Source organism: Pipra filicauda, unplaced genomic scaffold (assembly GCF_003945595.2).
Source record: "Pipra filicauda isolate LSUMZ 115617 unplaced genomic scaffold, ASM394559v2 scaffold41_size5083284_pilon, whole genome shotgun sequence".
In the NCBI taxonomy this organism is placed as follows: Eukaryota; Metazoa; Chordata; class Aves; order Passeriformes; family Pipridae; genus Pipra; species Pipra filicauda.
Genome location: NW_024104554.1, coordinates 4,784,195 through 4,801,935, shown reverse-complemented (window position 1 = coordinate 4,801,935; position 17,741 = coordinate 4,784,195). Strand labels below are relative to the sequence as shown.

The window sequence follows — 17,741 nt, the reverse complement described above, 5'->3', positions numbered from 1 at the left end:
CACTTCAGTCTTCACTCAACTGATTTGGCATAAGTGCAAGTAATTTATTGTTTGTTAAGGTTAAGAATTCATTGTGTTACAGGGTGCTTGTGTAACTACTCTTTTCTGTTGCCTAAGACAAGACAAGGAGAGCTGCAGTACTGCAGAGGTTATTACAGGAGTTTGTTTCCCCTTCTTTTGTGTTATTCAAAAGAAAGTTAGATTTGTCCATTGTGTATTCGCAAGTTCATTGCTTTATGGCTGTGTGTATATGACATTTTCCCACTGCTTTTTGAACAGATGCAGGGCAAAGAAATGTTAATACATTCACTCCATGTTTTACCAACTACAGTGTTGTTTGATGTAATTTTGGGACCACCTGACCCATCTACTAGCAGAAAAAGTTGAAACCATAAGAATGTGGTCTGCTGTAATTTGTCAGAAAAAAATACGGAATAGAAGGTTATTATTCAAGCTTTAAAGGCCATTTCACAGTTATAAGAGAGTTTTAAGGAAAAAAATGTGGAATAACAGCAGATTTTTGTAAATGAAATTACAAATCTGATCTGAAACTGAACAAGGATAATGCAGCATCAGTGCAGATATTGCTGTAAATTTCATACCTGGGAGTGGAAAGGACTTCTTTGGTTTCTGTATTCAGACACCTGCTGTGTAAGGTATCCATCATAATCTCATTATATTTAGATATATTCTAGTAGGGGTAATTTAAAATTATATCAAAAGGGAACAATACTTAAAACCAGTTTCAGTTCTTTTCAAAATCTTTTGCATAAAAATTTCTATTTATTATCTAGCTGATTAAAAAATACTTTAGAAATGATAGTTAATTCTTGATTTTTTTTTTTTGATTTTCAGTTATGTACTGCAAGTTTTACAGATAAGTTCTAGCCGCTGATTACTAGTTGGAGGCCTGTAGGTTAAATTTCAACTAAAAAGGAAAAGGGTAAATGGAAGGTAATATTTATTAGGTGGTTCTTGGAGAAGATTGGACCTATCAATGTATTCAAAAGTGTTGTCTAGACTACTTTTTTTTTGTAAAATTTCAGTTTCCTGAATATTAAGTTTCTTTGTGACGTTTCGAGCCAGTCTTAAGACTTGTGGTGCTGTGCCAAGAAGAAGGATGGCTTGAGGAACATCTAGTTTGATTTCCATGGTTTGCTTTCATGGTTTTCTTCATAGATCTTGAAAATACTGGAAAAGCTCATGCTTTATATGTGCGGCACAGGCCTTTCAGTAATTATAATCTACCAGGAGCTTTTCTGCAGTGTTCATTAATGTTCTGTCACATATAGAGGCGAAACATTTGGTAAATCTCACCTTCTTTAGCTATATTGCACTTTGAGTTTAGGTTATTTATTATTTGCATGACATACACAGCATGGATTAGCCCTTTGCTAAGGGAAGACAGCCATCTGCTGCTGCTTCCTCCTCTTCTTCCGTAGCACATGGATTTAGAGTAAACGATTTGCCTGAAATGATTTGGAAATAGCTGTTTAGTTACCATGCTCTACAGTTATAAAGGTTCGATTAAGTGTTAATAAATAGGGGATTATCTCTTGATACTGTATTCAACTTGTATATCCATATTTCTGTAGAATAGTTATGTGCATCATACATATATTTTATATTCATTTTGATCAAATCAAATACCCAGGGCTTGTGTGTTCTGAATTCATATAAAGTCGTCCTCCTGTAACTGTTTCCTTCTCACAGGTTTGACCTAACTACCTTTTTTCTAATTTATTTCATATGCCTGCTTTTTAAACGTGTCTACGTTCTTGCATTTGGGACTATTTACTATGTATCAATCCCTTTTTGTCCTATTCTGTGTTGAGTGCCTTTTTTTCCACTTTGAATACCCTGATTGGTGACCTTTATAAGAGACATCTTTTTCCCCCTGTTAGTGCCATTTTAGACTAGGAAGACTTTTTCAGTCTCCTTCCTTCCTCCAGAAAACACTCTCATTACAATTGTTCCTGTTTTCCTTTCCACTGATGGAAGTTGGTCACGTTTACTCATGGCTCTATAATGAGACACTCCTGACTAAAATCATCTAAAATGTTCTTGAAGGTAGAACTTTGAGAAGGAGGCAGGTGAAATGACCTCAGAACAGAAAACATGTTGTTCGTTGCTGCTTCCAGTCTGGACTTCTCATTTAACACATCCTTCAGCAGGCGGTCGCTCCCCCTGCTTTTGCTTAATGTAGCTGTGGCTGGTTTCTTTGTTTCTGCTGTAGAGGATAATCCCGACCTGTTCATTTGGTGGATTCACCATCCCTGGAGATTTTTAAACGCAGATTGGACGTGGCACTGAGTGCCATGATCTAGTAAATGGACTGGATTTGGACCAAGGGTTGGACTCGATGATCTCGGAGGTCTTTTCCAACCCAATCGATTCTATGATTCTATGATTTTAGGCGAACCCCGGACCGTGGCTGGGAACAGCAGGAACATGTGCAGTGCTCCTCCCATTCTGCACTGCTACAAAGTGCTGTATTGGGTGATGGGCAATGCCATATGTGCATATGGTATTTTCTCCTCAATCTGCAGTGGCCTGTTCTTTATACATTGTAATATTTTGCTGTATGCATGTAAGTTCAGTTTGTCTTTATTCTTCTGCTGTTTTTATTTGCTAGGATTAGAGGCATATACTTACATGGGAAACCTAATTTGTAGTAAACAGTTATTGGTAGTAAAGGATATGAGATGAGGCTCTGGATTGAACTGAAGCTAGCCCTTAAAAGAAAAATGTTTAAATGTTTAAATGATGTCTACATCCTTACTGTTAAGGAATCATGCAATGTAACTTGTGGGTCTTTTTCATTAACACTGGAATGGGGAATGAAGCATGGAAAAATTGCCTCCCAAAGAGTTTTCATGAGCATTTACTTTTGCATTTATTCAGGGAGAAGCACATTAAATGTGTGCTAATTATGAGTTTTGCAGCAACTTGACTGCTAACTTGAGGTCTGTGTCTGTAGCCACGTTCTGCGTTCATTGAATTCATCTTGGTATAATATTTTTAAATATTTCAAACAGCAGATGTGCATTGCTTATAGATTTGTGTAAATGTTGATGCAGTGTATACAAAATACGTCTCCATACAATGATCTGTTGACATTATTCTCTGTTGCTTAGCTTCAGACACTAAAGTCATGACATGTGCTGCTGTTTGGAGGATGCCGAAGGAATTGGAATCAGGCAGTCATGAATCCCCTGATGATTCATCAAGCAACACTCAAACCCTGGAGCTACTCTGTCACCTTGACAACACAGCCCATGGCAATATGGCCTGGTAGGATTCTGCATATTTTATACTCCTAGAAAAAGCCTAAAGGATAGACCCATGCTGTTAGTTTTGTGCAGATTTTTGTAGAAGCTATGCTATGCACTTTAAAACTATTCCATCTTTAAAAAAAAGGTACAAATTGGATTTTTAGTACCAGATGTTTCATAGATTAAAACCATTTATTAGCGTCCTGCAAAAACACATGGAGTAACAGCCTGTGTACTGTTTTAATGTGTTTTCCCCTACCTGCCCCCAGCTAAAACCTTTGTTGCACAAAGGTAAAATTTCAATCTTTTTATGGAATATAAATTTAATGTTACACTTCAGTCTTTCGTTTTTGGTCTTCACTCAACTGATTTGGCATAAGTGTGAGTAATTTATTCTTTGTTAAGGATAAGAATTCATTGTGTTACATGGAGCCTGTGTAACTACTCTTTATCTGTTGCCTAAGACAGAACAAGGAGAGCTGCCATACTGCAGAGGTTATTAACAGGGGTTTGTTTCTCTTCCCTTTCCTTTCTGATATTTAAAAGAAAGTTAAATTTGTTCATTTGCAAGTTCTTTGCTTGGATGTATATGTGGCATGTTCCCACTGCTTCCTGAACAGATGCAGGGGATATCATAAGTTTTAAGTATCCATTTCTAGCCACAGATTCCTCGTTTGACCCTTGTATCTTAAATTTCAACTGAAAAAAAGAAAATGTAAATAGAAGGTAATTTTTATATGAGTGGTTCTTGAACAAGATAGAACATATCAGTGCATTCAAAAGTGTATTGTATAGAATACTTTTTTCTAAAATATAGGCTTCCTGAATGTTAAATTTCTTCATTGTAGTATATTTTAATTCTTTGCTACACATTTTCTTATGAATACTCCTCTTTATAACTCTTTTATTATTTTAATTCACTTTTAATTCACCTTTTGATAATTAATATTCCCAACTATATTGGAAAGTGAGTTTTCTTTGTTTTAATCCTTTACCTTTTACACCTTAAGATTTGTCCTTTTTGTATTTCAATTTTCTATAATCTGTTTCTATTTAATGCTGGAATACCAGAGCTCTGTATGGTAGCCTGATCACTAAAGGAGGAATAGGGAGCATATTACTGCTTTATATCAGTCTGTGAATTTATGTGAATACCCAACATAATTTTTTCCCTCTAATTACAGCTTCATGTGCTGTTTTCTGTCACGTGCTCTCTGATTTTGTTCAGTACTTAGTGCTCACTTAATGCTCTGCTACCATTTAATGCCCATTATCTATGTGCGTGTATATATATATGTATGCATAAAGATTTGAAAATGTCCAGTGTTACAGAGAGATAAAAGGTGTAAACAGAATACTTGGCATTAGTACCACTCACATCATCTCATGCAAGCACAGCTGAGTTAGAGGATCTTGTTCTAGAGCAGGCTTTTCTATTCCTGTTGCAATCATTTTGGAAACAACTCACAAAAATGAGTAAATTAGGCCTTTTGTGCTAAGTGTGTCTCACTTAACAGGCCACGTCCCACTGAGTGATATGTTGGCTGTGAACAGCAACTTAAATGTTCTTTTCTATTGCACTTTTTGGATGTTTAGAAAAACTTGAAACTACTTTAAACTTGGTACAATTGTTGTTAGAACCAAACATAAATCAGAAAAGCGATTTTCCTCAGTGCAAGGTATAAATACTTTTCAAACCTCAATGTAAGACCAGCATTCTGCTGTCCACAATCAGTATGAGATCAGTGATGGTCTGGCATCACATGCTGGCAGTAAGAAGGGCAATGCTTATTCTGACTTTCTCATTTGCATTGTCATTAGAGCATACCCTCTAAATTTTACTCAGAAAACACAGACTGAACACTGAACCCGTGACCACGTGCACTTTAAGGAGATTGTTTTGTTCACAGGGTGCAGTAGAGCAGTGTACCACAACCACTAATGATTTGATACAGACTTAATTTTTTAAAGTTAATTTTGAATATTATTAGTCAGAATACATACTAAAAAAAATCAAATAAAAAACTGGACTTTTATCATATTTTTATGTGCTTGGCCCAGAAGAATGGCAGAGTAGTCAGTACAGTTTAAAGGTGCAGAGTGTAATGTTGGTCTCAGCCTTTGTGACACTCTGATTCCACAGCATAGATGCTTCATGATATTCATGGATCTGGTTGCAGATCATAAGTAATTGAGATTTGACTGTAATTAAGAGGGAAAAAAAAAGCAAAACTATCTTGAAAATGGAACTGCTTATGTACTCTGGCAGCTACCACCTGCCTCAGGGCTTTATTTGCTTGTAGTTTTTTCCTTGTTTTCCCTGCTTTTCTTTATTTCTTAACATATTTTCTTTAACGTTTATCTTCTTGCATTGTTTTTCTCTTCTATTAAAAAGCCTTATACTTGAAAATTACCAAACAGATTTTTCTGTTTCAAGTATCATGCACTAGGAAACAGGAGAAGGGATTTTTTCCAGGTCTGATGTGTCAGGTATTGGTTTTGTTCAACTCTTCACTGATGTTAAGAACTGATACTGTGTTTCTTTATCTCACCTCTTTTATGGTATGCTGTGCTCAAATGTCTCTGAAATTTCTTATTAAAAAACAGCAGGACATATTTAATACCAATTCTCTTTTGTGAACCAAGACCAAAAGAGCATTTTCAGTCAATCGTGACTAAGATCCTAAACTTTGCTCACGTGTGACTGAACATCGTGTTCTTCCTGCTCAAGATCTATTGAAATAATTTTTTAGTCTTGACAGAACTTTTGGCAAAAGTCTGATCTCCAAGACATTAGAAGCAAGTGAAAAAAGAAAATTGCTTTTCTACAGTTCCATTTTATCTGGGTTGCATGAGTTACTGTGTTTAAAAATTAAGCATAACAATTTGGTTTTGGTTACTGAGATTGTTTACTTGCCTCTAAGCTTTGAATTTGGGACTCATCAACATTTTTACTCGAACTCTTGTATGGCATAAAGAGAGTTCAAAAAATTAAGCAGATGCTTAAATTAGGCAATCAAATAGGCCTTTTAATTGCTCTGTTTGGGTCAAGTCTAAGAGGGTTTTTTTCATCCTTTGCCTACTGTTCTTCATATAAACCAAAGTGGAAAGACTTCACGTGCAAAATTTCCAAGTGAGTTACTTTGTGTGAAAAACCCCAGATACACATGGACATTTGTGTGTTTAAAAAAAAAAAAAAGCATTTTCAAAAAATTCATTCTGTAGATAAATATATGTATTCATACAGTGCTAAACACACATAACTATAGATATATTGCTCTATGCAATGTTTTAAGATTCAATTAAAGGAATTTGCCATTGAGTATCTTGCAAGGAACAGTCCAACACAGGCACAGTCTACATAGGAGAGGCCAAGGAAACAGGATAGGACAGCAGTTAATGACATTTTCATTACTCCTCTGAGTGCAGCTTGGAGGAATCCTGAGAACTGTGTCTGTTGAAACCCTGAAGACTTATGTTTTAGCACTAACCTACTGTTCTACTTCTTCCTCGGTTTTGGAGGAGACCGTTGGTAGTAGACTTGACAAGATAGTCCTTGAAGAAGAAGGATACTGCAGGCCATGAGAGGAAGTGTAATATGTGGGATCTTGAATTCGGAACACAGCAGGGAGTTTCTCCTCTTGTATCTGCTGGAAGCAGGATTGCCTGTATCTCCTTAACATCCTATTTTTTGCTTTCCAAATGTGGCAGATATAAAAAAGGGTAGATTCTGCCTGGTAGCAAGCTGCGTACTTCAAAAGAGAGGGGAACAAGTGAAGTAAGTTGGATGGTGGTCCATGGAGTAAATTTGGAATAAAATATAAGGGAAATAAATAAAGGGAAAGTGTTATATGGACAATGAAATAGAGCTGTAAAGGGAAAATCAGTGGAGATTACAGAGGCAATAGAAGTGGAAGCCCAAAAGATGAGGAATGAAGAATTCATGTTTTGTATGGAAAACAATCATCAGCTGCTAATAATTTGGAAAGAGATGAATATGTTAGAAATAATGATAGATGACTTCATTAAGCTTCTGTACTAGCTGAAGTTCATTTTTTTTTTCTCTTGTGTATCCCACTCAATCAATCCTAAACATGGATGTGCAAATATTGCCACATCTAAGAGAACTTAGAGAGGAAGGGAAATTATAAATTTTCTAAAGTTGCAGGTTCTTTCAAGAACTTTGGGATGTTTATCTCTAAAATATTAAACTGGAACTTTTAATTCACAAAGGAGAAAGTTACTATAAATGAGCTATTCCTACAGACTTTAAGTACTGAGATTTTATTTGATATTTCATTGGAGGTCTCCAAATAGAGTACTGTGAAGTATCATCTCTTCCTTGGCTGTGTGATTGCACAGTACAAAGCAACCTCGTTAAGGTTGGCTTCCTACAGAAGTACAAATTTGCTAATAGTTCTTTCAACTTGAGTAGAGATTTACTTAAGATAAATAAGGTCCTATACATAACATTTTATTACTTCAGTTTCCTCATGTGCATTCTATTAATGCACCCAGTCACCTGATCAAAGTTAAGAACATTTATAATTGATGCCCTGAGGACGGGTGAGTGCAATCCAGAAGTGTTTTACTTACTTTTTTTGGCCTTTAAATAGTATTAAAAAAACCCAAAACCGCACAAGCAACAAACCACCCCAAAACATTTTCAAGTAAAAAGATCAAGAGGTAAGAGAATCTGAAACTTTAAGGAAAAGTGAAAATGGTGTTTTTAATAGCTCACATGATTTTTAATAGCTTTCACATGATATTCCAATAACAATTCCGTTTCCTGTCATGATGTTGGTGATGTTTTGTCTTCTCTGCCAGCTGTTAGGCATCAAGATATATACATTAAAATTCTAGCTTAGTGTTTCATTAAAAAAAAAAAAAAGAAATCTAGAACAATTTAATAGTCTGTGCCTAATGAATATAAACCTGAAAATAACACTACTTTTAGAAGGATCATATTGTCTTGAATATATGGCATAGTAACTGCTATATATGTTTGATAGCAAAGACATGTAATAAATGCAATCATAACTTTTTAAATTTTATTTTAACACTTCGCATGTCCCAGTATCAGAAAAATAATTATGAGGGCAAAGATGCCTCTGATATTTGTATAGAGGTTTCCTTGAGAGTGTCAGGACTGTCAGTTCCATATGCTGGTATATAAACTGAACTCTGGGGGTTTTTGTTTTTTTTGTTACAGCTGTCCAGCAGATACTAATTGTATCTTCACATAATGCACAAAATTTCAGAGCTATCTGAAATTGTCAGCATTTAAGAATAATTCTTCCACACTTGGCTCATTCCGTACATTTATATTCTCCATCAGCCACCTCTGATATTACAACAATGAAGTATAGAGAAACTTTTTTTTTTTAAAAAACTTACTATATGACAAGTGTTTTCACTGGGAGTGTATTTTAACAGCTGCTTATCAGTACTGATAATACCCCTTATATTTTGATCCTTTCTAAAATGGTAAAAATTTAAACTGTATCATATGTTCTACTTCTCTCCCTGCTCTCTTCTTAATTCTGTGTGATCCTGAATTATTCACAGGATAATGATTATTCTTTATTGTAAATAAATCCAAATGTTCAATGTTCAACCATTAGTTGTCTTTCTCATATTTTCTCTCCTTTTTCCCCCTTTTATCATCCTCTCAAATGTGTCTGGAACCAGCACAGTAATTTATAACACTAATTCTCTCTTTTTCATTCCCTTGAATGTTTTTGATAATTTCGAGTGGTTAGTATTGTGCAAGTTTAAAACTTTAAGCTGTTCAATGTAATCACATTTACTAGGGAATAAATGCGATACATTAATCGGATACCAAAATAATAAAACATTGTGTGATGTGCCCAGTTTATTATGTTAATTTTTGATTAGAATTTATTTGACTCTAATCTTTTAAAGCTGAGGAAAACTTAATGAAAGTAAAATTTGAAGCAAATACTAAAGAAAAAAATATATATTTATTTATTTATTTATGTGAATTTATATAAAGTATTAGTTTAACTTTAGGAGATTAGTTCAGTTGATTGCAGCATGGTGCTAATAATGCCAAGGTTGTGCATTTGATCCCTGTATGGGCCATTCACTTAAGAGTTGGACTCGATGATCCTTGTGGGTCCCTTCCAACTCAGAAGATTCTGTGATTCCATGAACTTATGATCACTTCTGATAATTTCAGCAGATTTCATATGCTTAAAATGGAAATTGGTTTTGATGAAGTCTTTGTAGTTGTTTGGATTCATAAATCACGATACAGAAAATAGTGCAGAAATCGTGTTACTCTACAGGTAAAAAATAATGGGCTTGTAGAGTACTTTTTTACCTCTCCTTCCCAACTTGAATGTAGTTTTTTGCTCCTGTTCTCACCATGCTGTTGTATTGCCTACTTTTACTGACAAATTAGTTGAGATTTTTCCCCATTGAAAGAAAATCGATCTATTTTTAAAAGTGTGTTTTTTTCCTTTTTATAATGTCACTTTTGCTATTCTTAGCACTAAAGTTTGAGGATTGAAGTTTGCATCATCTGATTTTGCAGGTTAAATAGACATTGGATGGTTTTTAATTTCAGTTCTAATTGAATTGCTTAAAATGTTAGTGAGGAATGTTAAAAAAAATGGTGGAAAAAATCAGTTGTGCAGGAGAATTTTATATGTTCATGAGGAACTAGCTTTGAACAGTTGCTCCTGTTTTCTTGATGTCGGACTCTAATTTGGTCTCCAAAACCCCATTAATCATTTATTATTTAGAATATATATTCTTCTGAGTAGAATTCTTTCTTAGCACAATATTCTGGGATGACTATAGATGTAGCAATCTTGCTGACACTTGCTTACATAGTAGTTAAAAATTCAGGGCTTTTAAATGTCTTTTGGATGTCTATTGGCTGAAAAAAGTGACCCTTGTACATTTGTGACTAAGTGCCTCTATATGGTAAAATGTGAGACCTGAAGGGGAGCCCTGAGGCCTCACACAGCCCATCCATCCCAGTGCTCAGTCTCGGCTGTGGTGATGGAGAGGTAGATCAGTGAGACCACAGTAGCGACAGTCCCAACCACTTGCAGACTCTTTACCTCCAACTCCCCAAGAACCCACAGCTGCTGGATTAGAGGTGTTAGAGAGCACATCTGTGTCAGGTCTGTGTACACCTTTATCATTCTTGGGTTTGCTGCTCTTCTGAACAGGAGTGGTGATTTTCCTCAATAATCAATGCAGATCCTAGGCATTTGTAATTTTCTTCTTAGGCACATGTTTCAAATCACTGGAGAAACATACTCAGAGGAATATTGTGTTTTGTTGGGTTTTATTACCCTGGAGTTTGTTACAAACAGCAATAAATTAGTAAGGATATACTATATCCATATTGCCATCCTTTGCAAAATCCCATATGAAAACACTCAGATTGTCCCTCTTAAAAGTAGATACGTGTTTCCTCAAAATGAGTCTACAGAGATTGCTTTTGCCCACTCCAGCTGTTTCACAAGTAAGTTTGTTTGTAAGGACATGGAAAAAACTATTGACATCCTATGGCCTTGAGAGGCTGGGCAGGACTTTTACCTGACAGGTCTCTGTGTGCTTTCTTGCCAGATATTCATCCTGCTGAAGTTTTTCCTGGGTTGACCACCTGACTGATCGTTGACAGACAGACCAGTTATATGTTTCTTTCCTGACATGTCACATATCCATAATAGTCACTTTGGGGTTTTTTAAGCCCTGTTCAAGCAACAGGATGGAAGTGGTGTCTGTGGCAGCAGCTGCTCTGTGAGCAGTATGTTGTAGAATGGTAGAGGTTATGTGACTTCTGTCCACCTGCTTTGAAAATGAATCCTAACTGTACACGCAGTTTTCTTACACCCCTCCAATTTCTTTGAAGAAACTCATGTATGTTCTGGGTGTTCTTTTCTTCTACCCATGCTCTTCATTGTATGCAGTGGTTAACTCTGGGTGACAGTAGACAATTACTGTCTGCTTATGTGAAATGTGTTACTCCTTGCTTTGAAGGTATTTTCCTGTTAGTGTTAAGAGACAAGGTAAAAACAACTTTTAATAGATCTGTAAACTGTACATACTTTTTGAAACAGTTCTTTCTTCACCCTTTGTACATTTCTGGTACAAAGCATGTTGTCATTGAGTCTTTTTCATATTAATAAATAGATTTCAGCTCATCAGTGAATTTTTCCTGAAAAACTGTGAAATAGATTTGTCTGTGTAATAGCATCTGCAAATCCTCCAATCAGATACACAGCTTTATGCTTAATAAAGTGCTTTTTCTGGCATGGGATTTAGAGTTCAACTGGTACTATGGTATGGTTCAACTATGCTGTCAAAACACTACATTCCTACAGAAATTTAACTGCATATGCTCTAGGCCTTTTGTCATTGTAGATGTCACCAAAAAAACCCTACAGCTATAATGCATTCTGCTGTCTCAGTACACAGATCTCCCATGGAGCTGTTCTGAAACACTGACATATAGAAAAAAGGACTTCCAAAATCCTTTAAAATAGCCATTGAGTCCTGAGGTATTTCAGGCATCAGTAACAGTAGAATAACTAAAATACTACTGTATTTTAAGTAATAAATACAGTAAAATTTATTACTGTATTTATAATAGTAAATACAGTTATTATAATAGTAAATACAGTTACTTTTAATGTAAAATATTCATTATGATAACATGATATAAACTTAACAAAACGTCTGCAAGAGCTATCCTATATGTAAATGTGTATTTAGCACTTAAATAATATGGAAAGGGATAGGTGAAACATAATAAAGGGGTTTGTATATTTACCTTAGAGGATTATTTGTGGATGTTTCTGTCAAAATATTTATGTATTTTTGTTGTAAGCAAAACTTTAGACTGTATTTGATGTTTCATAAAATGTCAGAAACAGTGTATAACTTTTTTAATTATACACACGCACTCCTCCCTTTTCTCTCCCTTGAAAAAACAATAAGAGAGAAGAGCCCCCCATTAAAAAAAAAGGTAAAACAACAAACCCAGAAGCAAAAAAAAAACCCCACCAAAAATGGTGAGATCTGCTAGTAAGCTATCTTTTATATCGTAGAGAAGTTATGAAAATATCCTGTGGCAGTACATTTTTGATCTTAATTGAAAGACATGAGTCTTTAACAGTATTACTGTGGTCAAACTAAACAAGTGCTTTAAATTTGAGCCTGATGGAAGTCACCAGAAGGGGGGAAGCTGGTGTTGTATTCTCTTCTTATATCCTGATATTGTTATGAATGTATTTAACAGCATTTAAAAGTCTAGGAAATGTGCTGTCTGTATGTGTTAATTAATTTGTCAGTTCCTCAGACTGGATGGACAAAACAGCTGCAGAAAGACTAAGACTCCTGAGGCTTTTTAGGAAGGACAGGCTGGGATGATGATGATGAGATTTGTCCTCTGTGAGAGCTGTTGGAGTTCACAGAGCTCTGCCTGGGAGAGCTTGTGAGTAAGGATTAAAGAGCAGATCACTACAGGTGATACATTAATGGATGTCTGCTATAGGCTTCCTCATCAGGAAGAACAATTGGATGAGGCCTTCTATAGACAACCAGAAGTAGCCTTATATTTGCAGGACGAGGTCCTGGTGGGGAACTTTAACCTGGTATCTACTGGAGGGTCAACACAGCAGGGCATAAACAATTCAGGGAGTTCCTGGAGAGCATCAATAACTTCTTGAGCTGGTTGTGAATGGGAAGGTCAAAGCCAGCATTGGCTGTGATGACCATGAGATGGTGGAGTTCAGGATTCTAGTAGAACAGAGCAGGGAAAAACCCAAGTTCACAACCCTTGTGAAAACAACCTTCTCTCCTTCAGGAGAAAAGCCCTGGGCCTCTTCAGCGATCTTCTTGAGTAAGTTCAATGTGATAGGTACCCTAGAGAAAAGAAGGATCCAAAATAAAAGTATCCAAAAAGAAAAATCAAAAAAAGCTGGTTTGTATTTAAAGAGCACCTCCTCCAAGCTCAAAAAAACAGTCTATCTCAACAAGTATGAAGTTAAGCAGAAATCCAGGATATCTAATATGCCAGATATGTTAGCAAGAGACAGACCTTAGAGGAGAAAGCAGTGTCCTAAAAAATCTAGTATACCTTTTATATCTTTGAAAGCAGAGTTTTTTCTGGAAATATGAGCTAATATTCCTAATCTGGCTTGAATAAATACATATGACAACAAACAGGCAAAGTAAGCCTCCTAATATTGTTAATCTACTGTAAGGACCTATCTGTGATACCAAATGAACATGAGGAACTCTGATGACCTTATTAAGATCATACTACAAAACTACTTTGTAGCCTGGATTCTAATTAGTGCTACTCATGGGTTTCTCACTGTTTTTCATATGGATTCTCTCTCTGAGCACAGAATCAGCCTTACCCATGAGGTGATGGGACCTGTGTCATTGAATAGCTCAAAAAGAATGTAATAGTTTTTTCTACAAAATGGATATTTAGGAGCACCTCTTTAAAATCAGTGAGTCCTATATCTTGCTTTCTTGTAACAAATTCACTACCATGCTTACTGTTAGATCGTGAGCTCCTAGGATTCAGACTGTCTTTATTATGTTTACATGAACATGAATACTTTTTCAATGCTGAAATTACTTGGGCCCATAAAGCAAGAATCACAATTTTTTTTTTTCTCACTAGAAACCATGTTTAATTGCAGCTGCAGTAGGCAAGGAGATGCAGCAAAGTAAACACAAATGTCAAGGATGACCTGTTTTTATTCATCGTTCTGCTTTATGATTTCTCAAAAAGACTTTATAATGTTGTCAATACTCTAGTATGATAACTTTAGGAAAAAAATATTATAGAGGTAAGTAATTTTTCTGTGTCTCCTCCTTGTTGGCATACTCTTGTATTTATTTGTAAAGCAGTTTTATTTTTCTGAATGTAAAAATAATTTAAGAGCCAGAATAAAGCCCATCTGTCTTTGGGGGTCTTGTCCAAAATAATCCTTAACTTCCTTTCTCAATTCTCATTTCTCAGCAGCCTTTTAGCTAAAAAGTTCACCTTACCTTACAGGTGTTTAGGAAGCTGTGGTTCTTGTTTTACTGCGTCTTGAGAAGTTGGACTCCAGATTAGATCTCAATGGCTGAGAATTTTGAGACAAAGCATTCCTGCAGCATGGACTTCAAAAACTGTGAAATAGCCAGAACCGATTCCATTTAGAAATGTGGCCACTTTGTAGAGCACTTGGATAGGGAATGAGGTTCCCATTTAGAAATGTGGCCACTTTGTAGAGCACTTGGATAGGGAATGAGGTTCCGGGTTGTCCTTGGTCTGATCTCCTTCCTTTAGAATAATGTACTGATCACCTGATAAGCAAGAGTCACCTTTAAATTGGAATCATTGTAATGCAAAGAAGGCAGGATATTTGAGTTTATAATGCATGAATTTTTCTGATGGGCTACACTGAGGCTGGAGGATGGTCTGCTGAGTTACCAAATGGGTGGGTGTGTTTTCTGTTTTGCAGTGCATGAGAGTTTTCAGTCTAGCAAAATTTTTCTGTTTATAGAAATAAATTGTTGTCACTTCTGTAATTACAGTTAAGTAGCAGTTAATGCTTGCTTTGTCCAACACTTGTGGCTGACTGCATTTCACATCTATGAAAGTTTTTTGCATGTTGCTTTTTTCTTCTTTAGTCCATAATGGAGGACTTTGAATTGCTCATTTGTAAAAGCTCAGTGCTTTTATTAATGAAGGTGTTAACAATCTTTTCAGCATAAAACACAGATAATAGAGTCCTTTCATGTGTGCATTTGAGTGAATATTTTAAATTCTCTTATTTTTTTGCTAGGGAAGCGTTCTCTGTAGCATTTAATTTTTTAATATGAAAAACTATTAGCTACGAGCTTAATTGAAGCATCATGAGTCAGATGATAACAAAATAGGATAAAATGCAACAAATATAATTGCTTGTCTGCTGTTTATAGATTATCTAAAGAGCAGCCCTGAAGTTGACACTGAGTTTCTGAGTGGCAGCTGTGAATTTGACGATTATCTTTTCCATTGCTGAAAACTGTTGGCATCAGCAACTGTTGGCCCACTCAGGAAAATGGTATTGCCTGGTCTATCTGTTTTCTGTTTTAGCCATTATCACCACTTCTGCTGTGTTGAAAACTGTTCTAAATGAAAACTTCAGTTTTTCTAAAATTTGTATCTTGCTTCAAAAGTAATTTTTTCTTTTCACTCCCCAGTATTTCCCGCCCCCCTCCTTCTCCATGGTGTTTCATGTTTAACATTCAGTCAAGAGTACAGAATACAACTGAACATGTTACAAAGGGTATTTTGAGTAACCTTTTCTTAAGATTATAAACTCTGAATGATCACTATAACCACACTCATAAAACAATGAACTTTCATAAAATAAAAATTAAACATAAATAAAATGTACATCACACAAGGATGGAGTGAATGGGGAGACCTTTTCATTCCAAGGTATATCAGCTGGGTTATAACTGGCTCTAGTTAACACACTGTATTCAGCTATAAAAATTCTTTCACCTTGAAGCTCCATGACACTCAAAGATGTGAAATTTCTTCCTACCTTTTGAAAACATCAAAGAAATTGTTTCCAGTCTAGCTTTTACAACTGGAAGTTCAGTGATTGGTGAAGGAAAGGGGCAGATATGTCAACAAGCATGAAAAATACTGGTCTCGAGCTGGAAGAGCTCGTAAAGAGTTAATTAGTCCAACCAGATTTCATTGTCCATACTTAAAATATATCTACATGTATCAACACCAAATGCCAATTATATTTTCAGAAATATGTAAAATGATGGACTTAAGTAAATGTGATCAGAATCAACTTGAAGATTTCTTAGTTGCCTGTTAAGCTGTGTGATGATCCTGGTGTCTTTTGATTTCACACTGGAAAACTGGATTGTGGCAGGTTAGCTGTGATCACATACAGGTTACAGTGCATTAATTTTTTTATCCTGTTTCATGTGTTCATAAAATATTTTAATCTGTTTGAAGGATCAGAGGTATTTGATATATCTGTGCAGCACAAATACATGAAATTCTGAAATACACATGGCAGTGCCAGTTGGGTGCTTCTCATTATCATGGGCAAAATGTGGTTGAACATGTAACTGAAACTGCATCTCATCATTTTTATTATCAACACTCATTTTCAACTGCTTGTAAGTTTTTTCCAAGCTGTACCACACAACTTTTGAAAAGTGTTTATTTTTAAATAAGATTATCAATACTACAGACAAAACAGCCCAATTTAAAGCAAATTGTAGAATCATTCTAGTTTCATGTTCTTGTTAAAACACATTTAAAAACATGACGGTAGCTTAATGTGCAGTATGAAGTGGTTTTGTCCTAATTCAAGACAGCTCACTACAAATGGACTTCTATAAGTAGGTAATTTCCATGAATTGACAATATAATAAGGATGCAGGTCATGGTTCCAGCAGAAGATAGACACAGAAGCTAGTCCTTTCTTTAATTTGTTATGTTGCCTTAGGGTAAAGTTCAGTGGGTGAGGAGTCAGCCAATACACCCCTTTAGTTCCAACTTTTTCATTTACTTGGTGTTAATTTTCTTTTTGACATAGTTTTATTTTCTCTACATAGTCTGGCTTCTCTATAACAGCAAACAGGTGCAGTCATCTGCCTGTATATCTAATGTTTGTTTTACTAAAAGTGCAGAGTAAAAAGCAGTGATACTGTTTACAGAAGGAGCAAGAGGAATTTGAGAAGAACATATTGGTTGAGAATAAATGTGGTTTATTTATGGTGTGAAAAAATGACACTGTGTCCCTTCTTTCTGCTGCCACTTTCTGTTTTCTTTTCCTTGTGTTTTGTACCATAAGATTAGATGGAGTTCCATCACTTTAGATCTGAAGCCAGACAGGTTATATCCACCATCTTAGGAAAATAGGAGTAATGCAAAATCTGGGATAAAATAGAAGCATGCATAGTGTGCAGCACAGAGTTAGGAAGGTAGTGGCTGCCTAATGTTGGGCTCTCTTGACAAGGCTACATCTACTTGTGCAACCTTCTTTTATCTGTTCCGTCCAGATACTGAACTGATTCATGTGAAAAGCAAAACAAAAAATGACTAGACAAAAAATTTGTGTCTAGTCATGGGCTTTTGACAAATTTTGAGAGATGGTACTTCAAATATACATTGAAGATGAGAACAGCATTTCGAATGCCTTTAAATAGCCCAAGTTTTAGTCTACAGATGGAAGAAGTTTCTACATTAAAATATTGATACTAAAGTTTTGATCTTCAGCTATATTGTTACTGTAAAATGATTGGGAGGTTGCACAACTTTGTTACAAAAGTGTTGGGTATGGAAGCCTCTCTTTTAATCTGTTATCTCCAGCAAATTTATTAGGGATATAGTGCATATATTTAGCTGTGCTGCCCACACCAACTGGCTTAAATATGTTGCTTCTCAAGGGCAGAACA

The 17,741-nt window shown here is 35.6% G+C and overlaps 1 protein-coding gene across 1 annotated transcript in view; it reads left to right on the top strand.

The window, feature by feature from the left end:
* The window catches only part of EIPR1 (EARP complex and GARP complex interacting protein 1), a 76,212-nt gene that overhangs the window by 34,487 nt on the left and 23,984 nt on the right, over positions 1–17,741 (top strand). Inside the window, exon 4 of the mRNA XM_027726062.2 lies at positions 3,138–3,294. Within this exon, the coding sequence (XP_027581863.1) occupies positions 3,138–3,294 (157 nt within the window). The remainder of the gene's footprint in view (positions 1–3,137; positions 3,295–17,741) is intronic.